Source organism: Spodoptera frugiperda, chromosome 30 (assembly GCF_023101765.2).
Source record: "Spodoptera frugiperda isolate SF20-4 chromosome 30, AGI-APGP_CSIRO_Sfru_2.0, whole genome shotgun sequence".
NCBI lineage: Eukaryota > Metazoa > Arthropoda > Insecta > Lepidoptera > Noctuidae > Spodoptera > Spodoptera frugiperda.
In genome coordinates, this window is record NC_064241.1 from 3595719 (window position 1) to 3623179 (window position 27461).

Below are 27461 nucleotides of genomic sequence, written 5' to 3' on the forward strand. Positions count from 1 at the left end.
GTACCACGTCTCAATTTATCGATAAAAATGTAAACGTTATCTATCGAAACGAACTCCCATTCTTTGGCAGCGCTGCACAAATTGAATTTGGAACACTGTGGTTCGCGTACTATGTTTGTGTATAACAATGTTGCCAGTATTTCAGTTAAATCAAATCTGTTGTTTAACTTGACCTATTTCGTGGACAGTGGTGTACAGCTAGTATTTAGTGATTAACGGTATCTACTCGGCTTTAGTTAATGCTATGAATTTGCATTGCAATTTCTCATCATCTAGCCAATTGTCGAATATTTTATGCATGAGTTTTTTATTGCATTTGTAAATTAAAACTAAGTAATATTAGAGCTGTGTTAGTTTTGTTTGTTGAAATGTCTTTAATAATAATTGTTTGATCGAGAGTTCACGATACGAGGTTCAGTCTAGAACTGGATAAAGTTTTAATTTGGGTAAATTTTCCCTTAAAAAAGTAAAGCAATAGTCTCGCTCCATAGTTTTAACACAAAACTCGATCATCAAGATAAATCATCCGACCAACGAGGCAATCAATACGAATGTAACATATAATAAATTAATAAATAATATCTACTGCAGAGATGATTAGACGTTAGTAAACAGACCATGTAACATTCGTGTTGTATTCTATCGTACCGTAACAACGGATCGGTGATCTCCTTATTGAGAAAAATTATGTGTACCCGTTAATTGAACATATTTTCGAGTATTTTTATATTTCTTTGTATGAACTGGGTATGAGTTTGGTTAAGATCAGTGTAATGATACGGTTTTCTTTAATATCTTCGTCTCAGGGAAATTTAAGAAAAACTCTTAGAAAAGAAAGGCTCTAAGTACGCTTTGGTCAACCCGGGAATTGGTCACTCGACCAACAAGTTACTCGATGACGACTCGATCGATCGAAAATGCCGATATTTTTTTATTTACAATTAGAGAAGGTTTGAATATTCAAAGCTCAGTATATCTGAGCAATAGTACGGGTGAAATATACAGTCTATTGAGATATTTTTACATTATAACTTTCGTGAGACGTAAATCAGTTATTATATTTTTTAACTTACGTAATTATTTGACGAGGGACTCAACTAGTTTCAAGCCATGCTGTAGGCTTTCATTCATGAGGCTGGTGTGTCGCGGAATGCTGCTCATGTTTTTCGTCAAATGTTGTGAGTAAGCCGAAAAACATATTAATTGGATTTAAAGTTTTAAGCATAAAACTAAATTGATAATAATTGAGATATTCCAGGTATAATGTCCTTGATAGAAACCTGTAGCCTAGATCTGGGCCCATTTAACAACTATTGATTTTCCACTGTTTCCAAGGAAATACATATTACTGGAATATTTTCTTCAAAGAATATTCCCAGAGGTAAAGTAATTGATGTCGGTGGTACAAGCAAGTTCAGATATTTTCTTAGAATTTGTTATATGAACTGGAAATATTAAATTCATATTCGATTCTTAGAATGTTTGTTCTACAATAAAATAGCAATGTTATTGGTTCAAGAAAATTCTGATTTACGTAGTTTCTTGAGGATACTCAACTTTGTAGGGATTTTGTATTACTGTTGGAAATTAATAATAGGTTCTCGTATTATAAGTAGGTAAAGTAATTGATCCGACAAAATTCTAAATCAAGTTAAGGTAAAATTGCGTGTCAAATTTATTTAGGTACTTAGATATTATAACTTATCTTGCCTACTGGATATTAGTACCATTACCTTTTTTATATTTTGACAGTTGCTAGGAAATTAATACAATATTTCGGAGAACATTTCCAAGTTTTGATATATTTACTTTTATTATTTACACATCGATTTATATCAATAAAATTAATAGCTTAGTATAAAAATATAATAACTATGACACATGTAGTCACATAGAAACTCATTTTGATACTGAAACCACAGAGCAGAGAAAAGAGATTGCCTTTTCTTTTTCTAATAGTTAAACTGAATGCACGCTCACAAAACCAGCTAATTACGACAAATATATTAATTCGAATAGTAAACCGTATCGTGGAAGTAGAACGCTCGTAAGAAAGTATTCATCACGCTTTTGTGAGTTTGTGGTCAGTAGCAGACTATACGTACCCTACATATTATTGTATGTAATTCTACACTATATTCTTTGTTTTGGAACGAATTTTCTTCACGTTTTGAGTAAATTGGTAAAAAACTATTTCAAATTGTTGCTTGTCATGGTGGAAGGGCAACTGGCTGCCGCACAATGTGTAGCGGGTTCGATTCCCGCACGGAGCAACTCTTTGTGTGATCCACATATTGTTGTTTCGGATCTGGGTGTCATGTGCATTTGTATGTTTGTAAACGCAACCACGACACAGGAGAAAATTCTAGTACAAATTTAAAAAATAATATTTATTATGAATCTTAATGTTATACATATTTCAAAACTATGAACAGTATCGACACCCGCTAAGTATAAGTATGTATCTGCCAGATACACGAAATGGTTTTTATTGCATTTTTAGCTTCAACGTACCTGTATCTATCCAATAAAAAAATATCAAAAAAATTGTAACAGCCGAACATGGTTTTTTTTCAGACGCATAAGTATTTATCTGAATTAGCTAGGAAATAAATACAACGTACAAATATGTAAGTTCCAGTTAAATAGTAGTACGCGGGGGGATCGAGACGCGGGGTGCGGGCATCTGCCGCTCGCTTAGTTCTTCGCGGTAACAGCGAGCGGCACGCGCGAGCGGTGCGTTATATTTTATTAATATAGTGAACGCTATAAATTCTTAGTAAAACAAATAAACATGAATTAGTTTCGTCACCTACAATCAATCGGTGCATAAGTGTGTATTTGTCAATTCGAATATGAATAGGCACTTAACTACTTACAGAAGTCATATTATTATATGACAGAACCGTAAACTATAAAACGGTCATAAAACTGCAACAGTACTTGAGACAAGCAAACACTGGCGTAACAAAACTGCTTTACGATACACAGTAGGTTTTCTACAATCAATCAATTTTTTCGAATATGAATAAGGGGGTAAACTATAAAAGTCATCCAGTACTTGACTTAACAAAACTGCTTTACGATACACAGTAGGATTTTTTTAAGGGGGATAGTCATCCTGTGACTTTTCTCGCTTTAGGTGAGGCAACAGGGAGTATCAGACTCTTACTGACTAAAAACCACCCCGTTCCCACTCCTGCTTATCAAGCCGGAGCCCCGGTAAACCCACTAGGTAGTCTGCAGCTCACAGTAGGATAAATAGCAACATTTTTCACTTAATTCGTTGGAAAGTTAATTAATTTAATCGATACCGTTTAAGGTACATCACTAGAGGCCGGCAAACCACCGTATCGAGTGTTTGCGTTATTTTCACAAAAATTGCTATAAGCTAAGTGCGTCGTTTAGTTAAATGCGAAACAGTTTTCTAGTCATTCTTAATGCTCGTTTGTATAATGTTTGTACGCAAGCATTTTTGCTTTGGCCTTGAAATGTGAAAGCATTTAAATGTGAATAGTTGTTATATTTCTCTTAGAGATGACAATAGTTTTACTAAGTCACCGTTGTTCAAAAGACAATTAGTTATTTTTTATAGTTATTCTACTGTTTTTGTATCTACGTAATTCTGGAATATTTTTTATTAGCTGCCATTATTTCTATTTTAATTTGGTAGTGCGATATTTTTAATAGGCAATATCTTGTCTTTTGACATATCATAATAACAAATAACAATGACTTTTGTTTACTAAAGTGCTTTTCTTTTTATAGTCACATTTAGTTCAAATCTTAGAAGACTAGCTTTTATTTACCTTAACTCAAATACCTTCAACATCAGAATCAGTACAGCACATCATACGATATCGGAAAACAGTACGAGATAGAATCTAATACGGTCATCGGGTAGGACCCCCAAATATGGGCACACCGACCCACTGCGCTGACGGACGTAGCCGGTTCCGTATGTCTCGCTATTTACCTGCTTACCCTAAGAAGGGGAAGTAAGAAGGCTACTGAACTGATCACAAAACATACATTGTAAGTAATGTTAGTATTGACGAAGTAATTTACTTGGTACAGAGGTTTATATGTTTAGCAGTAGGTACTGCTGAACATTGACTTTGAAACCACATTGTTTTGTTATCATTAGAACTCGATACGGGATATTTTACATGTTTATTGGTTTCTATGACGATGAACTGTTCAGTTCATCTGTAATCATGGCGCTTATTTTTTATTGGGACAAGCCCGCCACAACCTCCCATACTGCTGCAACTACTGTAATCCAGAATCTACAGTAGAGATGTCCATGAAAACACCCGAACACTGAAGTCCAGCGCGTCTCAGGGACATGAAAGACTGTCTTAAATCCCGCAACGAAATATACAGAAGATATTATTAGAGGAGAAGAAAAAGAATATCATGGCGCTTGCAAGAGTGCTAAAATATCGGCAACTCATAGAAAACAATAAACATAGTAAAGAGTAGTAATATTGTTAGTTTTAAAACTTATAACATTGTCTTATTATTTACTTTCGTAATGGAGGTTTAATTGAGTAACTGTAAGCACCAGCGTCGAGCAAAAGGTCTCAAAAGGATTATTTGATTCCGGGTTCGGCTTTGTCCAAACTATTGTTGTGGTTTTTATTTGTGATAGCATGGAAGCTGGAGGTATGTCCGGAGTATAACAATAGGCTCACCCTCTATCACATGGGACTAATAACATTATTGATGAAAATTGGTTGTTACATTTCAAAGATTTACCTTTGTTTACTTTTTGCGTTTATCTAAGTAATGTGTAAATAGAAAATGTAAACAAATAGAAACGTTATCTTTTTGTAGTAAAGTCTAAAACCCGTTGAAGAAATTGCAAATAGCTTAATGTGTTGGTATCTTAACTAATTTATGCTAACGCCTACTTATATTAGCATTAGCGCTCAAAATATTTAGCATATCTATAATTCGCCATTTGTTAGGTTGACAGCGTCGAGCTGAGTGCTAAAATATGTTCGGTTCTAATTGGATGCTAACATTGCAATGAGCCGTAGCTTGTTGACTTTTAGACAAAAATATCCAAAGCTTGAGATGTAGGTCAAACAATGTCAACTTAGGTAAAATATAAAAAAATAATCGTTTTCTAAAAATGTTTGAAATAAGGTATAAGGCTTATTTATGTGGCCAATCCTATAAGACAAAGAAGATAAAAAGTAGTTTATATGCTGCTCCCTGAAAAAGTGTTACACTAGTAGCTTAGCTTTTCATATCGATCCAGCAGTTTCAAAGCTAATTTCAACCTAAACAAACAAATAACAAAATCTCTCTTAATATCAGTTAGTTTCATCAAAAAAACTATCTCTAAAAGGGTCATACAGTACCTCCAGGTCATTACAAACCTACCTAATGAAATGCGCACTAGCCATGACAGTTTATGACAATAGGCAGGTGTCGTGGAAAGAGTAAAAGCTGGCTTTCCCAGTCGGTCGTTGTACGACCTACAGCGACGACACACATTGGACTGGAAATCCTGCTCACTTCTCTTGCGGACAGACGACAATTGCGTGTTTCACCCTAAAGGTATTAGCTAGTGAATGACTGTTGGATGTACAGTCGAATTGATTTTTGGAGCGGTGTAAGAAATAGTGCGGAATAAACATTTTTTGGCTGACGATTGTCTGAGAATGAGAATTAAATTATGGTCTTTTTACATCTAGGTATGTTCATCTTATCGTTTCATTACTACCTATGTGTCTATCTATTACATAGATTGTAAAATTGTTGTTGATATCAAAATCACAGTGAACGTCAAAACAACAGGGAAACTAATCTACTGTATAATAATACATCTAGGAAAATAATACATCTTTCCCATATTATATACCTAAATCATCTGGGATAAATAGACGATTTCTATATCTTTTGAAACAATGCTTAAATCGTTTATGAAACATATCTACTAATAAAGGGAAAAAGAAGACATCAAATTATAGTAAACATCCTCTTGTCTAAAACCCACGCATCAAGTAACTTCAAACTTAACCTCTATTTCATTAACAACAAAGCTCATTTTCAACAAAACAGCTAATCAGATCAGTACACCGTGCCTTAGCCACCGGAGATCTTCAGCTATTTAATGAAAGTAAAATTTGTCCGATGGAGTTCATTGACCGCGCTGACACACTGCACTCGACGCGCCTAGGTAGACCTGATTCACAATGCCTTGTATGGATGGATACCAGCTTACATGGAGCTTATGGTTTTTTTTCTTGGAACTATTTCTCCTTTATTGTGTGTGTTTGTTTACAAATATAAAATGTGTGACTACTAGAAGCGATGACATTATTTTTTTTATTCCTTCCAGTTTTCAGTTATCAAAGTTAGAGTCAACGTCAAAGCATTTATTCCAATTAAACCATATACTTAGGTACTTTCAAACGTCAACGTTATATAAAAGCATAATTTTAAGTTCATTCATTTATTTCTTATACGCTTCAACAGTAACAAGCGCATCAACACTGATGTTTTAAGTGTCCATGTGCGGTGGTGATTGCTTACTGCATCAGGCTCTTGATCCAACCATAACGTTAGCCTACTCAGGTGTTGGTCGAGGCTTTTGCTATAAGGCCATTGGCAGATACGACTATCGGCACAATGATTGTAGTCTACATCCCACATGTCGACAACCTCATGAGCTAAATCAAGATATTTACTGGCTTTATCTTTTTCAGCTTTCACAAGATTCTCGTCATGTGGGATTGTTATATAAAGCATAATTATTATTACATTCATACAAATTGCAATCTTTATCTCAAATTCAGACTTTAATTTGTTTTATTTCATCTCATTTCTAGTTTTTAACTTCGTAAAATATTTTAACACAGGAGCAACACAATAAATAAAATCTTATTTTAATAAAAGTAAAGAAAATTGATAACTAAAGTGCCTTCTTTATCGAAAACGGTCTATAGGCAATATCTGGAAAAAGGCTAAATCTTTATACGTCGTAAGAGATTGGTTGTAAGATAAATGGTGCTCTTTGTAAACGATTTTGTTTGTAGAATTTATTTATTGTATCGAACAAGAAGATTGTAGTAGTAATACGTTGTATATGTCGGTAAATAGAGGTAGTACTAGGAATGATAATATCATGAAACTAGGATGGTTTCCTTTCGTGCATATTTTTACGATTTCTGGAACAATATCTTTATCTTTCATTTGTATTGATGTTTGTCTCAGATTCATACAAATCTATGTATAAGCTTTACAATTGATAACATTTTTACTGAAGGATATATTTGACAATGGAAAGAATAGGTACGCTTTGTATACTTGCTCCTTTTTTCAGGTACTTGTCATATGTAGCTTATAAAGGAATGGTTTGTTACATCCCGTATAATTTTCTAACAAGAATAATAAATGGTAACATAGGCTGTGGAGACGCAACGAGGACAAAAAATAAAGACAGGAAAAATACCAAAAAAACGAGATAGCAATGATGAATTATGGCTTACCTATCACTCCTAGTGACATGATGGAGATAAACCAATAAAATGAAGTTCCCTTACATTTACAACACTATAACAAGCTCGCCACACACGTCCCTATCAGTAACCCAATAAAATTCCTCCACAAACTTTCTCCCAACATTACGTAATACAATCAATCTATTACACCAATATCCGTGTTATCCCATTCAACAATAATTGCTGGAATCACTTCAAGGCATGAGCCCTCGAATAAATCTTTATCGAAAAACGTATCTAACAGACCAATACTTTCTAATTTCATTGCCAGAGGCGAAACAAATGAGAGTTGTAAGGCTATTGACGATCCAACCAATAAAATGGTGGCCACAGCCGCGACACCCACTATTCACAACATTAATAACATCGCTATCAATATTGAGGACAGATGTGATGAGAAATATAATCTCTTGGCTACGATTAATTTTGATATTCATTTTAAAACGATATTTAATATCACTTTGTGCTAGCAGGATAGTGAGAGCTATTAATTCTGTTAAATTAATATGATATTAAAATTATGCTGTTTTATTTTGAAAACATAAAATTTAAATACTAAGAGAATACTAATAGTAGAGTGGCTCTTTACGAGGACGAGATTTTGGCGCCAACCAGTCTCATCTCATCAACATGCTTTTAAATTAAATATGGCTAAAATATACAACCTAGATACCCGAAAATCTAAAAGCCACCTAAATAAAACTAACAGTCTAAAATTTACAATTAACGCGAGAAATTCCGTGTTTGTGAGCCGGTTTGTCTAATTTCGGAAACCTGTTGGTACGGAAAATATTTGAAAACCGGAGCGACCCGATGATTTAAGAACGGGAACCAAATTATGGTACAACTTTCACGTGTTACTATTCGTGGACCCAGGAAGTTGTACTCGTACTACTAAAGTTCTGATACGCTAAGCTGTTACAAGTTTATGAGCAATCGATGTTTGAGTATTATAATTGAGGAAGTTGCCAATTAATAACTAAAGTGGCTTTATTTATGCTAGCGAAAGTAATGAAAGGGAACGGCCAGTCTGATACAATGGCGTAATCTCTCTTTTTAATCCTTAATCGCTTTAAATAAACTGGCCTTTAAATTTTGATGAGATGTAATAAATCCCAAAACATTCTGTCGGTGAAACGGCATAGCCATTGAGCAGTCCAGCATTATCATTTTAAAGGTCTCCCAATTTATATCCGCTGTGTTGGTAAAATGCGCAATCATCTGCATTTCTTTGTTCATGACCTCGAACAACTATTTAACTTGTCACATAACCTTTGATGTGTCGTAAAACGGTCAGTGTGTCGTATTAAATAACATTTTAAAATAAAGCCTACGTAGTATAGTGAAAGCTGGGCGTGAACAACAAAAAAAACGAGAAAATTTCCATGCCTGTATAAGTTATGAGATTTGAGAAGTTCGTATACTTGTCATGGTTAACATGTTTAGTGGTTTCGTTACGGTTACTTCTATTTAGGTCGAAATGAAAAGTGATACTCCCAAAAGTTATAACTAAAATTTCACACTTGTGTATCACGTGATAATAGAAACAACTATAAGAAAATCTTGAACACTGAGAACATGATGATTCAAGTAACCTTGGAACGAATATTCCTGACAATGCCACATAGATACTGTTACAAACTGTTAAAAATTATAAAATTTAAAAACCATATCATTGTTAATTTCTTAATTTTCTATTTTCAGAGTGGCACTCTGAGTGACCAATCATCGAACGAGAGCGGAGGTGGCGGCGGAGGTGCTGGATCCGACACCAGCAGTGCTGCTGAACCGTCAAGCGATCAGCTAGCGATGGAGTCTTCAGAACGAGACACCCCAAGCCACGCGTACAATGGACCTCCCCCACCTGCACCCCCACCGCATAATCGCCGACAAAACCCACCTCATCATCAGGCACATCACCCATTAGGTGAGGAAAAATACTCTATAATTAATTAAAAAGTCAAAAAACAAAATTTAATGCTAAATATTTGTTAAAAAATGTAAGTATAGAACCAGCAAATTAACCAGGACTTGTTTATCATTTTCAGGCATGCCGAGAATCCCGAATCACCATCAGATCCATTCAAAGCCATTCGCTTTGGGACCTCCAGTGAACCACCACAAGAACGACGTCGGCCCTGGTTTCCGAGGGCCGCCACCACCTCCTGCACCTCCCGCCGATGCTCAAACTGCCGCCAGCGATAAGGTCTTCAGTGGAGCTGGTGATGTCTGGCCAGCTCCCGCTCCCGACATGCCAAAGATCGTGTCATTAGACGTGAAGTGTGAGAAAAACGCAATGAGAGTCTTCCTCAGTTTTGACAAACCATTCTTTGGTATTGTATTCTCCAAGGGACACTACTCCAACCATCAGTGCGTGCATCTCCCACCCAACCTAGGCAGGACATCCGCTTCATTCGAAATTGGCGCACATGCTTGTGGAACTGCTGGCAGCGGAGACCCAAGGTATAGAGGAGACGTAGCGGCAGCTGGAACCTACTTCGAAAACGTAATTGTTATTCAATACGACCCACAAGTGCAGGAAGTATGGGATCAAGCCAGAAAGCTAAGGTGCACGTGGCACGACCAATACGAAAAGGCAGTCACTTTCCGACCATTCCCCGTTGATATGCTGGATGTTGTGCGAGCTGACTTTGCTGGTGACAATGTTGGCTGCTGGATGCAAATTCAGGTCGGCAAAGGACCTTGGGCGTCCGAAGTATCTGGTCTTGTGAAGATCGGACAGACTATGACAATGGTTCTGGCAATCAAGGACGATGATGCGAAATTCGATATGTTAGTTCGAGACTGTGTTGCTCACGACGGTCAACGCGCTCCTATACAACTAGTCGATAGGCGAGGCTGTGTTACCCGACCGAAACTAATGTCAAGATTTACAAAGATCAAGAACTTTGGAGCTAGCGCTAGCGTATTGTCATATGCTCACTTCCAGGCGTTCAAGTTCCCCGACTCCATGGAAGTGCACTTCCAGTGTACTATTCAGATTTGCAGATACAGATGCCCAGAGCAGTGTTCAGATGGAAATCCCAATGTGATCGCTCCTCATGCTGAGTATGGACCACCACAGATTGATGCTTACCAACAAGTGGGTATTGAAGCCAGACGTGATGAGAGGAGAGTGAGGAGGCAACGACGAGCGACATCACCCGAGAAAGAAGTCGGAGTAAACAGAGTGATCCGTGTCGTGTCTGCTGGCGACTTAAATATGGACACTTCAGAAGAAAGTGCTGCTCCTAGAGTGATTCCTACGCCTGGTCTTGTTTGTATGACCACACCTGGATTTGCTGCGACATTAGGAGCTCTCCTCGCTACATTGTTATGTTCATGCGCCGTATCAGCAGTTCTGTTCTTAAAGTTACGGCCAATTTCAACTCTGAAGAAGAAGACGGCTGCCGTGACGACGATAGCCCGGCCGCACCCACCGACCGCGCATGTAATTTCAAAGAGCCGCTTCTACTCGTAACAGAGCGTGTATAATCTAATTTGTACATATTAGTGTGATGAGACTGAAGTATATAGACCATGCCAATTATTTATTTGCGTGTTGTACGAGTGCTCAAATGAATTTAGTTAATCTGGGAACCCTTATTTAGTATTAATTCAATGTATGTGTAACTTGACAGTCCGCTGAACTTCAGTTAAATCGTATTGATTCCTATTTCGCATGTTGGCTGAATTGACATTTAATTCAGCCGTGTCTGTTACATCTTTGTTGACATCAACTGTTGAGTGTACTTGTTGTATGTTTTCTTTAGTTGTTTCTGCGACGTTAGAACAAATTATAAACACAAAATGTAGTATTAAAATATTGTAAGTACAATCTTCTGTTACCTCTTTTCGAATGCCATTCGAAGTAGAGGCAACGGAAAATTAATCATACGGAATATCAACTTAGGTGAACCGCTAGAATGTAATTTAAAATAACTTGTCATTAGTATTAATATATTTATTGTTAATTAAGTCTTAGTCATTATTACGAGTACGTATAGCGATTTATTTATTTTATACCACCTGAGTACCTCTTCTTCTTATTTTATTGTTTTTCTTCGCATTATGATTATTATAAAGGTTTATTAATTGTTACAATGGAATCAAATGTTTCATTTTATTTTATAATTTTATAAACGAGTTGAATAATTTAAATTGAGGTTGTACCACATCAAATGTTTGATGACTTTATAAAATGTTGTAACAATACATTTGGAAAATTAAACTTTTATCACGGACGTGTCGTTGTTTTATTTCTGTATATGTAAATGAATGGATATTAAAATAAAACGCTATAATGTGGAATTGATAACTGTATACAATTCAACTCACTTTGAATAAAAAACGGTGACATGTGCTACTTTAGAGAAATTTTGAATAAATCACAGAAACTAACTTATTATCACATTTATTTAAAGGTCAAATTTTTCTCTCTCTCTCTTCTCTAAATTCTTCTCCATCCTCTAATTCAATTACTACAATTTCGTAAAATATAAGAATACCTACATAATTATGAATATGATACGAATTCACTAAATCATCCTTATTCTGTCAGCAGTGCCGGCGTAAGGGCCACTGACACCCCGGGCGAAAATATTGTGGCGCCCACTTGAGGGAAGCAATATCAAGTGTTAGTAGTAGTTTTAAAATTTTTTTGGCGCCCCCTAGAATTTGTCGCCCTGTGCCATCGGCCCATCACGCCCCCCCCCCTAACGCCGGCATTGTCTGTCAGTTTTTAGATTCAAATAACTATTAGGTATTTGTAACAGAAACATATGTACATAATAAAAATACCAGATTTATATACCTTATCGACCTCATTGGAATATAGAGAAAGTTCATTATCATGACATTCCAAATAACTAATAAATATGTTGAAAATATGTTAGGTACTACAAAAGTGTTTTAGCGTAAACACATAATTTATTTATCATCTGAAAGAATCAGCCTAAAAGTTCCTACGATCTAGAGCTTCTATGTTTTAATAGTATATTTATTTTCATCGACAACAAAAAATAACTAACCCAAAATTTGAATTTGGTCCACCAAGACAATGTAATGTAGCACCTCCCTCTATAAGTAACGTAAGTTAGTATTAGATCAAACAATTAAAATTATTCAAGCATCAAGTCTCCTTTATTGCTCCTGAAACTAAATTGCACCAAAACAACAAAGTTTCTTTCATCTGGAATGTTTCCAACATAGTTGGAGACACTTTTCCTTCACCTTGGTTTCGTAGACTTTACGTAGGTAGTATAGTAAAGTTATATACTATTTGAACGATAAAATTAAATCAATCAATAAAATTAATAAAAATAAACAATGAAAACTTAAGAGATACAACACAAGAAAGATATACATCATCAATCATAATATAGTACCTACTTAATGAGATACTGAAGTAAGAGTATTGGGAAAAGGAAACCACAGAAAGGGATGTCTAAATAGTTTAATAATGTGTTTTACTAATCCGAACAAGAAAAGGGTAGTGGGTAACGTCAGAATCGATTCAAAGACATTTGTCAAACAACATCACTCTCTGATAAACCTGAATCTTTCAAAGTGCTATCTGCAACCCACCTGCAAAGTGTCACAAATGTCCTTATTTTGTAGAGCAGGCTCACAGTCCGGTATTTGACTACCAAATATTAGACTAGATTAATAGATAATTAGACTAGGATAACGAGGTTCACTCCTGAGTGATTGTAAGAGGACAATGTTAAGTGCTTAGTCTTTTTTTGACTTATCCCACCCCGTTCCTAGCCCTGCTTCTCGAGCTGGAGCCCCGGTTCGGCATCAAACCTGCTGGGTATTGAAGGAGCTAGTAAGTACATAATAATAATGATGATGATAATGAAAAGAAAAACAGGGAAAAATATGTTTCAACATAATTTTTAATCCATTAAACAAATTAACAGGTGCTTACGCGATAAACACAACGTCACCGCATCCATACAGTGAAACCTAAAACATTTTGTTCATACATTTATTTATAAGTACTCCCCAGAATATTATTTATAAAAGAATTACTGCCACAAGATACACCATACACCATAACCGTAGAAAATATAACATAACACCCCCCAAAAGGGGATAGGCAGAAGTAAACAAAAACTATTCACTTCACCTCATCTGTTATGTTACAATAAAATATTTCGAATAAAAAGTAAAATATAAATACATTTAATTAAATAATAAAAAGTAAAATTGCACTTAGGAAGATAGTTTTCATATGAAAACCCTATTCGACTTAAATAATAATAGTTTTTCTATAATAAATGCAAGATTTTTGGGTGGCATGTCGTAATTATTATTTTATTTCGGTTAGGAGATCGACGAACTTTAAAAGTGTCATGTAAAACGGTAGTTTTATTATTTTTTAATAATATCGGAATATATTAAGAAAATCTTTTTATAGAATTTTTATTTTTGTAAATTATAAAACATTTAAACTTTCTATATTTATTTGAAGCTATTATCCAAATGCTCAAATCTTTATTTCTATAAAGGAAAAGTAATTTGGCTACAAAAACATTAATAAAAATTATTTTGTCGATCTCTATAACCATTTATGAATCTAGCTAAATAAAACTAAATTAAGCCTACCTATTCATAGCTATAAAAATGTTACATTTAATATTGAGCAATATAAAAATAAATGCTTAAATAAATGCAATTTCTTTTTTCATTTGAAATGAATTAATCTATTACTTAGAACTCATTGGTGTCTGAACAATAATTGTATGATACAGTATTTTAATAATAAGTCCTAAATTTGAAATATTTTCTTTCTATACAATCATATAAAAATATGTACTAAATGTACTTAATATGAACAATTTTACCAACTTGATAAAGTAGTATAAAAATATGGGTACAGCTATTTAATAAGTTTATATTTCTGTATTTCACTGTCTAAGTTGGTCTAACTACAAAATATCTTAAAGTACTAGATAGATAAATATAAAATGTAAAGCACATTAGTTAGCATAACTATTACTGTCGTTAGCATGATAATATTCATTTAATTTGAAATAATATTCGAATAATTTGCCAAGATTACATACTGGCGTAATTACTATTTTGAATTAAATTAAAAATGACAATATTATGTGAAAATAAAATATGTTTGTTAATTTAAAACAAATGAAGTAAATAAATGTCAAAATTATTAGTCAAATAAAATTAAGCAATAAATAAATGAATAGCAAATATTGAGCAGGTACCTACTGATGTAGTATGCCTAAAGCCTCAGAGGTTTCAGTACCTAAAGATAATGTTGCAAATAACATCGATTCCAAAATTATCGAAATCAATGTTACTTTTGCTCCATCTCACACTATTCGTAAATTGTGCTAAGTACATGAAACTCGAAATCGTACGAATTAACTAAACCTTACACTAATGGCATGACTCGACGTTTATACTTATCCTATAGACACTAAAGAACACGACAATGATAATAAGTTAGTCAATAATAATATAGAAAATATTCTGTACAAACTTATCGGTATAAAAATGTATAATATTCACACGAGTGAAACATTCAAAATATCAGGTTTCTTAGGACTTCGTCCGTAGCACGACCTAGCACCATTATTTAAGGCGATCTAGAAACATCACTTAACAACTAACATAAATTATAAGCATACTTTAAATAATTTTCTGCGAGTCTAACATCTAATACATGGATGCAACTGACCTTTCAATTCCAATTAAGGGTACAAAACTAAATTTTATCAGGTAGCTAACTCTAACTGGAAGAAAATATTATTTCTTCAATATTATACACATAGGGAAGAAGGAAATTGCTACAACATACTATAAAATGAAGGAAGAAGAAAGATAATTCGAATATTTAGCATCTAAGAACAGTCTTCGGTAGGATTGTGGTTGGGGTGATGGGTCAACCATCACGGGAATGATGTGGGTGAGGTTGTGAGCCGAGGAGTCTGAGAGCCATCCACGCGGCGAGAGAGTGCGAAGCCGGAGCCGGAGATACCGGGATTGGGGGCTGAACTGCCATCCGTGAGCGAAGTTTCTGGAGCAATACTGCTGCAGCCAACGCAGCGCCCGCCGCAGCTCCAGCGGCCGAAGCAAAGAGAGCGCCAAAACTAACAGCGCCCATACAAATTCCGTAGACAACCTGGCAAAAAAGCATGATTAATTTTCGTCTAAAATATGGTTATATTATTAATAAAAAACATCTAATATTTCATAATACAATATTAGGTACCTCTTCACGAATCCGTCCACTAAACACGGTGACAGGTTCAGTTCTTGATGGACCAAAAGCTAAATCAGCTTCAGAGACAACTTCGTATATTCCCGATACGCCAACATCGGCAGATCTAGCGTCTCGAACAGTTCGTCGTTTACGAAGAGACCTGGGACCAGCTACAGCTGGACCTGGTGCCTTGGCGGGGACCACTCCATCACCAGAAGGTTCGGGTCTCATGTTAGTGCCCAGATTACGTGGTCCATGAGGGAAGCGTTCGCGGTCGATGTTCGTGGGACGATCCTGAAAAATAAAAAAAAACACATTTATTTGATCACCTTAATTATGAATTACTACTTTACTTTTTTACTGACTTTAAAAGTAATAATTTGATAAGTTGGTATGATGGGTAAAAATTTTGTTTATTATTTATAAGTATAACTACCCATACTTTTCTAATCATACCAGGGTAACTAAGTCTCGGCTAACTTTAATATCTTTAACAAAAGTAGCACCTAGTCAGAAACTCTTAAAAAATCGGGCGTAGGATCAATATCCAATCCTTCCATGTTCAATGATGCCGCGTTTGGTCAAGACTTACAGCAAACCCCGATCTATTCGAGAAAGGTTGGTAGAATAGTTTAAAATACTTACAGTGAAAGGCCTAGCAAGTGCTTCAACCAATTCTTCGACAGCAGACATGTGATCGGTTTCAGGCTCAATAACAGGCGCTGGTGCTCTTTGTGGCAGTGGTGCTGGAGCCAGAACTACATCCCCAGACACTTCATCACCGAAGGCTTCTTCAAGAGGAAGACGGGCTTCTTCTGATAGATCTGACAGACCACCATCTTCAGCTGATGAGTCACTGTGGATAAATCATTTATGTTCATTTTAATCAATGTTTACTGTTTGTGTGTTTAGCAAGCATCCTCATCAGGGAGGAAATTCATCAAATGACTTCTCGCGGCTTGGATGAGGATAGAGTGGAGTTTCAAACTGTGACAACAGTCACAGCTTGCATTATTAATATTAATTCATATTAACTGCGTTTATCAAGTGTCATGACTAGGAAGCGAGAGGTTTCAAGTTTTAATTTAAATTACGTGCGTCGTAATTAACACTGATAGAACTTAAATTATAAGTAAGTTAATGTCACTTTAACTAGAGCGGTGGCTTAAGGTTAAATATAGATACTTATCATTCTAACAAACAAACTTACTTGATCTCATTATGGTCCTGGTGTGTTCTATCATCTTTCCTGTCCAAAGCTGCATGTCTTTGAGGAGTTACTCCAGCCAGCTGACAATGGTCCAGGCAGCCATGTCTGCAAATCTCGACCTTACACCTGATGTGCACGCTTAGAGCATCAGGGAATTTGAAGGCATGGAAGAAAGCGTAGGTGATGACTGTTGCTCGCTCATCCACTGCTTTGGCTTTGAGGAACCTGGAAATAACAAAGAAATGTTAAGTAATAAATACGTCAAGTTCTGGACCGCAAATGGTTTGATGACTGGCTACATATGGAACAATAATTTGTGTGATCCACAATACGATGTCGAGTTTGAGTATTATCTGTAAAAACGTTTATAAAGAAAACATTTTTTAAGAAAAGCCTTTTCTTATTTCGTGCTTATTTTTTCTGCATATCATAGGAAGTAACCTAGTGTATTCTATTACAAAACATGCTCAATGAACATAATTTACTGCCAAGGAAACTAAGTATAAGATTATAAGCTATCTATTGGAATTCTAACGCAGGTTATATAGACTTTTAACATCACGCAACGATACTTAAAAAAGTAAATTACATTCAAGTACAAGTGAACAATAAAGTTATTACCTACACCACTTAGTACAGCTTTAGAAAAAAGTTATAGAAAACTAAATAAATGTGCAGAAACATTTTATGGTTATCGACAACCCACGTGTACTCCATTCTTTCGTTTTCTATAGAGCTATATGAGACTTAATCACTATTGTCAGCATCGATATCATTCTTAGAACACGACTCAATGTTTTCATTCAAAAAATATTAATTTTCAATTTTATCGTCTCCATAATTTTCCGCGTCAACTTGTCTAAGTCCTCTAGCTAACTTTCCAATAGTGTATAGATGGAAGCTAGATAGAGATAAGAACTTTATACATTAGCGTCTTACCGAGATATCATCTTGGGTCGCAGCACGCATCCATATTCATCTGACAGTTGAATCACATGGCCTGAGCCATCTGACGCAGCACACGACTTCACTCGCATGTCGAATTCACCTGGAAGATAAGAAAAGCAATCCTTTAGAAGTGTTTAGTTGGTTACCTAGATGTGGTTGAAGGGGATTAATCGGTGTTGGGATTTTGTTGTATGGGAATTTTACTTTATCTACTTATAACGGTATACTATGACCCTATGGTCATGGTCATATCCGGGATAAAACTTCTTACCTATCTATGTATGTATATAGGAAAGTAGTTTTGAAATACCAATGAAGATACTGTTTGAACTAATCCGTGGTATCAATATGGAACGCAAATCCACGAGAGACACAATATATTTTCTACTGAGTCTTATACATATACCCGGCATAAGAGTAGTTAAGGGAAGAATAATGTAGACAACCATCAAAGACAGTTTAGTAAGTAAGTTTGTAATAATAGAATTATACTACAAAACTTTTTCCATTAAAACACATATGAGTACGGACGAGAGAGATAAGGAGTAAAACTTCAAAGCTCCTGAACGAGGAAGTAATCCCATATAAGCAAGAAAGTTCTTCGGAATACCCATACAAATACTAAACCTTACAAGCAGGTACTTAAACTCATCCCGTTTTGAAGGACTACAACAATACCATAATCCAACACTCGTACGAGACGACAAACACAATAGTTCCCAATATTATTACACTTAAGTGGTAACTAAACACCATGTATAAACAGAAATCGCTTAACTTAAAGGATGAGTAAACACTCGGGTGTGTCAACAGATAGTCCATTAAACGAAGAACGAAGAAAGCTTAGCGCGTGCCCAAACCGCACCTTGTCACGTCTTGCAACGAGAAATATTTCCAGAAATGTTCTTGGTAGAGACAGTCAGGTTTATTATAGTGATATCACTTAGACTATCTACTGATTGTTAGGACTATGGTACTTTTATAATGACTAGTCTGCTATTCTCAAAAGGGGTACATTTAGTACGTAAGTCCTTAAATTGAATTAATAGGAAACTAGTCTGTTAGTAAATTATTCTGATTTATGGTTTATTCATCAAAATGGTAATATTGTACTTCAAGAAGTAAAGTTGTTATACGTGTAGATAAGTCTAACATTTAGAAGTACAATTAACCTCATTAGTAGTACTGATCCCGACTTAAATGCCATGGGGGCATGAGAATGTAGTTCTATAAATACGAATTATCTAACTAACTAACTTGTACTAACTAACAACTACAAAGTTTTTAATGATAATGAAACCTATAAGAGATTCTACACGCCACGTCATAACCCGAACTTCTGTGAAATCACATTTTTTTACTTACGCAAATTCATCTCCCCATCTCTAACATTTGGCGTACTACCACAAAACCAACACAACAAGAAAGCATCTCTGCAGTCGGCAAACATAAAGAATCAATTTTCGCTTCAACAAAAGAATTGAAAGCCTCACACGCAGACATTATTAAATCCTTCCACAAGATCACTGGCATTAAGAACATTAATCATTGTCAATTAAATAAAAGAACTCATAACGCACGAATGAGAAATGCTATTGATTCAATTGAAACAAAATTAATGGATTTGTATTGTGGAATTAGTATTGTTCTCTGTTGCGGATAGATGAGAAGGTTTAAGCAAATAGTTAATGTTGGAATTAATACCATGTTACTAGTAGTGATAGGCATTTATTTGAATGCACGGTTGACACAGGGGCTGGACATATATACGAAACAACGATTTGTAGATTTTGATTAGAAAGAATTATTTCATATAGGGATCGAACCTGCAATTCGGTTGCCCGCTTACATTAGATTTTAATTATCTCATATTATAACTTAGGACGACCTAATGGGTTATTCGAGGCACCGGATCAAAGCAGGAGTAGGAACGGGATGGTTTTAGTCAATAAGAGCCTGACTGTCACTCTCGCCTCATTCAGGGCGGGATAAGTACATAATTGGATGATTTTCCCCCAACAAAAAAAAAGTGCTATAATACTGTATATTATATTAATTTATAGTATTAAAGAAAATAAAGAGAAGTTATAACGGCTATAATATTTAAACTTATACAGTCGTCAATGGTTAGTTGGCTACGATATGCAAACGTAGCGTAGGTAGGTGGCCACTTATGCAGAGTGGTGTCCGGATATCTGTCTAGTTAACCTTTACCCTATTCGGTATGGCTTTTTAAGGTAAAATAAACATATATAGAAAGAAGGATATGATACTATGTGCAGATGCCATTTAAAGATTCAAGTTTCTTTTCGTATTACAATCGATATAACGATGAAAATCTTTCTAGGAAAATTAATTGAAGAATTTATAATGTGCGTTGAAAGTAAATTGTTAATGGTTTTTTGATAACCATTGCGAATAGCCTATAGGCCCTACAGTACAACTTGAATGCCTTGCAATTTATTTCTAGAATAGGTTTCTATTAGCAACGGATCAGTACAATTCATTTCCTTTAAAGTCTATATACTCTTCTTATCTTTAAACTACGCATGGTTTGGGCGGTTGGCAGGACGGTTCAGGTTTGTCAGATAGCGCTACTACGATCTCTGTCTCTTTTCGAGAAGATCAGGATGCTTGTTTACTTCTCCAAATTCCGAAACCATGTATCCACCAATTTCAATGTCAATGCAATTTCAATCCAATACAATCTCTATAATTACTCAATGTCAAGACTATACAACCCCAATCGTAACTTATAATCTAGACACACGGCAGTGTGTCCGAGTTCGAGCAAAAACCGACACACCGGCCGTGGGATATTACACGAACCATTTCTCAACTTCGACCCACCAATAACTCAAAATCTATTTTATCTACGCATATGAAATTTCTAGTATTATATCTACTTACTTATCTAAAATACAAAATTTCATTAATGTACCTATTGTAGAACTTAGATATTGACGTCAGAAAATCGCTATTTTTACTATACACTCACGACTGTCACTCACTCATCAAAAACCTGACCACTTCCAATGGTCGTATTGACTGAAATTTGGCATGGAGGTAGGTCTTTAGGTCAAGGTAAAGGAAAAAATCTGAAAATGGCCAAGTGTGAGTCGGTTTTAAAAATAATGAAGGTGTAAATTCATTAAGGAACTAAAACAAAAAAATTATCTATATCTTCCAATTCGTACCGACCTAAAATACGAAGGTTTGTATTTAGTCAAAGAAGTAAAATTAAACCTTACAAAAATAAATGAAATCCCACCCAAAACATAAATGTGAAAGGATGCCAAGTTCGATAATATTGGAATGCTTCGCCTATAAAAGAAGTGAGATCTAAATAAGTACCAAGTTCCATACACAGAACTCAGTTAAAAATGATATAACTTGGCAAGTTTTAATAGAAAATTATATACTTGACTCATTGCGTTTAGTAGGTTTATAACAAAGTGTGTGAAAACTTGCCAACTTGTTATATCATTTTTAACTGAGGTCTGTGTATGGAACTTGGTTCTATTTAGATCTCACTCGAAAATAGGCGAAGCATTCCAATATTATCGAACTTGGCATCCTTTCACATTTATGTTTTGGGTGGGATAAATGGTTTACTCAATATCTTTTAGTTTATTCAAACTAAATGCTTTACACAATATCTTTTAATTCATTCAATATGTTAGTATTGTAATTGAAGATTAGGCAATCACAATATCAATGTCTAGTATCAAAATACGAAATTTCCCAATATCAATGTCGATCAATCGGAATTGGATTCATACATAATTTAATTAAATAAATTCACCCTATAGTAACATTAATCTTTATCTTAAACTTAACCACTATATATCTTCTATCTTTATAATAATAAAGTGAGCCAGTCAACCAACCCGTGCGTCGCCGCGTACGGTTTAAAAGTGATCCATGAGGGGAATCCAGTACCAGTGTCCCATAGTCGAGAGCCCGTTAAACAAACTCATTCGTACATATTTGTCCAGTTCACTTTTTACAATTACAACGTACCGTTAACTCGTGTAAATACTGTCATTACTCCGCTAGTGAATTTACGACGTTTCGTGTTAAACCGAGTTTGTGTTTGGTTAAAGTTTGCTTTTGTTGTTTAGTTTTGTGTAGGTACTGGTATTTTTAGGGACATTTTTGGTGGGTGGGTTATCGTGGGATTCATTCTAGATATTTTCTTTTTTAGAAAAAATCATGGTTCCGCTCTAGCATTATCTTCTGTCTGTAATGTGGTAGATATTACAAAATTCAATCTACATCTACACTAATATATAAAGCTGAAGAGTTTGGACTTGTTTGAACTCGCTAATCTCCGTGTTGGATAGTCCATTTGTTGAGGAATGTTATAGGCTACAAAACATCAAGCTGCGATTAATAGGAGCCGAGCAGAGAAGTAGCTAGTAACTTATAAAATAATATTCATAAGTATAAAATCTTAGGTATTCCTTTTGTGTTGCTAAGTAACTTTTCGTTAAATTCTTGTCAATTTCTGGTTTTAGCTTAAGATTGGTCCATCCTTTATGGTTGTAGGATGGATATTCCAACAATGTGTGATTTATACGTTCGTACTTAACCTCTAATGGGGATTAAAGATTAAGTCAAAACATTAATTTCTTCGTATCTATTATTCATAGTTTAACAAATTATTGTACAATGTCATCAATAAATAATATTTTTTATGTTCTCGTGTTTTCACGTTCAAAGTTCGAAGCTATAGCCAGTGAGTGTGCGTGGGCGCAATGTGTCATTTTTATTTATCAAATGACAACACTGTTATTTTTTTATAGAAAACATTAAAACATTTATGGTCGCTATTCGAGCCTAGTACAAAATGTTCATATTAGTAGACAATCAAGTTTGTGTTTATGAGTTTAGGGTTCCATACAATTGAAATAAAATCATCTTTATATGGTAGATGCGTTATTAATAAAATCCGTTCAAATGCTGAAAAATAATTAAATAGAAAAACTTCAACATAATTTACAGGGCTCAGAAGCACCCGAAACCTAGAAATCTTCGGGAACACTTAAGAAACCAATGAGGCATTTACAAAATGGTAAAATGAGGATTTGTTAAATTATCAAATATTATCGTAATAACCGTAGTAATAATAAAATGCTTTTGCAACTTTTTGGTTGATATGGATTTTTTTAAATAATCCAATGACTTCTCCCGCCATACACGTAGCGAGAGGGAGTGTCAGCCTCTTACTGACTAAAATCCACCACGTTGCTACTCATGCTTTTCGACTCGGAGGCTCGGTAAACCCGCTAGGTAGTCCGCAGCTCCGGGATATGGAACCCTAAAACTATGATGTGTTCTATGAGAAATTTCTCAGATGCGTGCATTAATATTTTTGTGACACCTCCGTGTTATTTCCTCTATTAAATTTTAACGTGTGAGAATATCACAAACTCTCACTTGTTAGTCATACATATGATATTATTTATTGTCAAAGCCCTACTCATTCACCAATTTTTTTTTTTTGTTTATCCAAGATATATTTGCATATCTATACATTTTTATAGCTGTTATTAAAGACAGACACATTTTGACGTTTTATTACAATACTGACGTTTTCTTATAGATATTCATTAATGTCAATAAACATTTTGTTTATGTATTTAAAACTTTGCCTAAACAATTTTTTCGATACACAAATCCAGTGTGGTTTAGTTTTATCTCAATTGAACAATTTGACATACAGACTTTAAAATTTTGACGTTTGCGTTTAATTGAAATAAATATTCTGACCTTGTCTTTGTCCAGTTTTAAAGAAAGACTGGAAAGAGGTTTCACCATCAATTTTATATTACCCTCAGTTTAAGTCAATGCTTTTGAACTTTTCATACGTACTATGAAGCCACATCCAAGTACATAGGTACTTTGTTTCCACTTATAGTTTTCCATTTAGGTAGTCCAACCACTAAGTAGTCATTAAACATTTTCCTCATTAACTTAAAAGCCACCGCAGGACATAAACATTGAACGGCGCATCGCGTTCCGCGCGCGTTTAAAGAGCCATCAGCCCACCACAGATAGGGTCCAACATCTGTTGTCGACCCGGAGCTGCGGACTACCTAGCGGATTACCGGGGCTCCGGCTCAAAAGCAGCAGTAGGAACGGGGTGGTTTTTAGTCAGTAAGAGTCTGACACTCCCTCTCGCCTTGCCCAAGGCGGGAGAAGTCATTAGATAATTTTCCCCAACAAAAAAAGGAAACAAACTTACTCTTTGCGCCACCAATACAATAAGAAGTTAATGAATATTGCTTTTAGTTATTACTTAGTGCAATTATAGCCAATCCCCTAATGTAGCGTAGTTCATAGTCCAGTGTGACAGTCCACAGACAGTATTGTATATTACTTAAAATAAAATATCGTATCGTACAGTTCTCAAAGCGTAACAGCTCACCTTACTTTGGCTTAGCTATTTTATTTTCCAGCTGTACAATAGTAATTAAAAACGATTGCTTTGAAGTATCTGGTACTGTTATTACCATCGTCATTTACTTTGTATGGCGGTATTTATTGGCCTAAGCTTGCTTTATCTTTGCCGACACTGTTTTACAAAATGTACGTGGTAAGCAGCGAAGCAAATTGGCGATTTTGATGATAGGAAGAGAAGGACTAAAGAAGAGATGATGGCTAGGATCAATGAATGAAAGTAATAAATAAATAATTCATGCCTTTTTTGATGGGAGAAAATCTTTTCTTCGCCATGGGCAAGGCGAAAAGGAGTAGCCGACTCTTTAGACTCAAAGTTTAAAGTACCCGTTAGGTTGTGGGCAGCTTCGGAAATCATTTAACCCTATCAAACTATAAAGATGCGTGAAATGAAAGAAAAAAAAAATTTAACATTTCTTTCCAAGAATTTGTAGTATACATTTACTTTTTTATACCAGCTTTTTCTTGTATCGTCATCAAGATATGGCAGTAAACTTAACAACATTTTATATCCAACTTTATGTATTTGTTATAGTTCCATAAATGTATCATATCTAAACATAAAAACATAACGTTCTCATAATTTCAACGTCAATCCCATCTTTTGACAGATTTTAGTAGGTATTTATAGGAATTCATCGCAGTTACATTCAATTAACTCATTTTAATAGTTAACAAATTATATATAATAACATCCGGAGATTATCTTGACGTATACATGACAAAATTGGAATGAAAAAATCCATATAAACATCATAATTCGGTACTATAAAACCATATTAGGATAGATTCTGAATATGGCCATTTGATGGTCCCACGCACTAAATTAACTAATGAGACAAACTTACACGCTTTAGAAATGACAGTAATAAAGAAATGGATGAATATTATATTATTAATTTTTGCGTTTCCTAAGAAGACAATAGGCAATTCTAAACACGGTTCCTTTATAAAGTTGTGGTTAATTATACGTACCGCACTCATATGGTTGTTAGTGAGTAACAGTATATTTACATTAGGTGAACACGTTTTAACTATAATGTAGGTATGCAATTTTGACATGCTTTGAGAGAGATAAGTTTTAGTTTAGATACATTGAGTTTGACTTTTGTGACACCTATTTGTTATTTATTTAAAAGTCGTTGGCAACAAACGTTCAACTGTCAACGATAAAGTAACAGCAATAAAACTATTTCCGTAACATTCGACAAAGTTAATTTTGAAGGACTTAAAACATGAGGCATCACTAGACCAAACAAAACTGAATAGAAATAATGAATTACAATAATTATATTATGATGAAGTTAGACAGAAATAATGAATTACAATAAATATATTACGGTGAAGTTGCTCATAAAACGAACAATACCAATACAAACTACGCTATAAGCACACATTTACTACACTGCCATAAACGGAACTATCGTATGCACTAATTACTTACATTACGACTACTAAAGATTATTGAACACTTATAAATTTACTCAACGTGTAATAAAAGTGGTATTATGGTGCTATGGTATTTACCTCGATAGTCGTTGATGGCGACCACCAGCGTTAGGGTGGACCCTAAAGGGACGATGCCGGATACAGGAGCCGCCCAAGGACCTTTTCCTGCTTGGATCTCCATCCAGCAGTCCACGTTGTCTCCTGTGAATAAAAAAATAAATTAGTATTATCTGGAGAAACTTGATATTTAAACCATAACGTTGCCAAAATAATGAGTGAAAAGTTATAGTACATCTTTCACAACTGCGTGGAAGAGTCAATTTGATTCTAAATTAACCATCCTTTTTTGGTGATTTAATTGCAAAATAATGAAGGCTTTGCGTTATTTTAGGCAGAAGATAATTATGGTCTTAATCCAATTAACCATTAAGTTACAAAAAACTAATGCTTTGATATGAAAAACCAATTTTTATGATAAAAACTCAAATATTATCTTTCAATTGAACTTCTAATACAATAAAACAGTATTATCTAAAACCCTCACCTCTAAAATCTAGCTGCACAACATCCAAATCAGCGATAACCATGGGAGGTTTGGAAGCGGTCTTCTCGTAATCGTTGAACCATTCGCAGCGCAATCTCTTCGCTTCGTCCCATACTTCGAGCAGGTCCTTGTCGTACTGTACTACCACTGTGTTCTCGTAGAACTGCCCGTGGAGGTCTGGAATAAATAAGTTTGAAGATTAATTTATAAAGATTATTTATTTAAATAATTTCTCTAACAAAGTCCGTTAATATCTGATTCTAATGTATTACTTAATTATGACTGGTTTATTGTAAAACATAGTTAAAGTAAACAAATCTTTACAAAGTACGTTTAATTTTAAAATCCTTATTATTGCTAGGGCTATACCTACGCGGATGTACTCACGCAAAAAGTGGAAGTCACCCGAAGAACGCGGATCGTGCCAGTGGTCTCGGGTCGACATAACACAAGCAAAACTGACTCCTAAAGACTTCTAGCTAACTCCCTTTCAGAACAGCGATCCATTAGGACATTAATCTTCCAAGTTTACACGCATCTGACATATTCAGACCCTATGTCATACGGTTTAAAATCGTTTTCACATTGTCACCCGCAATACTTTTCGCTAGAAGCACTTAAAGTTGAAATTACTAAGTCATAGTTGGAAGGAAATACACTTGAAAGTAGTGGATTGAGGGATGGCGTCTTTGAGACGGGTTTGTGTGGAAAAATGAACCTTAAGCGCGGTGTTATGTGGTCCGGCGGGTGGCGATTCCAAGAAACAATGCGCGCGCAATGTTCGCAGAAGGAGCGGGACGCATGCGTCGTCCGTTACTCCACACTAGCCATAGTGGACGCGACTAGGAATCGACATGAGAAAAACTTACTGACTTTGTTGAAATGGGACCGATGTGCCATAAAACTTGAATGCTGGCGATTTATTGCGAAATTGTTACGAATTACCGATAGTTACTCAGAATCTAAATGCGATACATGAGATTGGTTTTGACGATATATGGTGATCTATTACCTACTGAGAAACTTCCTGACAGTTACTGGATTTGAATTATCAAGATGATAAAGAATTCAAAAGATAAAATTAACATAACATAT

At 35.1% G+C, this 27461-nt stretch overlaps 2 protein-coding genes across 2 annotated transcripts in view; one reads left to right on the forward strand and one right to left on the reverse strand.

The window, feature by feature from the left end:
• LOC118270054 (uncharacterized) overlaps positions 1–11761 on the forward strand; it is a 37236-nt gene extending 25475 nt beyond the window's left edge. Inside the window, exons 3-4 of the mRNA XM_035585501.2 lie at positions 9222–9444; positions 9566–11761. Of these exons, the coding sequence (XP_035441394.1) occupies positions 9222–9444; positions 9566–10998 (1656 nt within the window). The 3' untranslated portion in view covers positions 10999–11761. The remainder of the gene's footprint in view (positions 1–9221; positions 9445–9565) is intronic.
• A 1638-nt stretch (positions 11762–13399) lies between these two features.
• Positions 13400–27461, reverse strand: part of LOC118269980 (uncharacterized) — a 93718-nt gene continuing 79656 nt past the window's right edge. Inside the window, exons 6-12 of the mRNA XM_035585384.2 lie at positions 26367–26543; positions 25901–26023; positions 17900–18008; positions 16961–17185; positions 16396–16606; positions 15760–16044; positions 13400–15669 (exon numbers count right to left, since the gene is read on the reverse strand). Of these exons, the coding sequence (XP_035441277.1) occupies positions 15430–15669; positions 15760–16044; positions 16396–16606; positions 16961–17185; positions 17900–18008; positions 25901–26023; positions 26367–26543 (1370 nt within the window). The 3' untranslated portion in view covers positions 13400–15429. The remainder of the gene's footprint in view (positions 15670–15759; positions 16045–16395; positions 16607–16960; positions 17186–17899; positions 18009–25900; positions 26024–26366; positions 26544–27461) is intronic.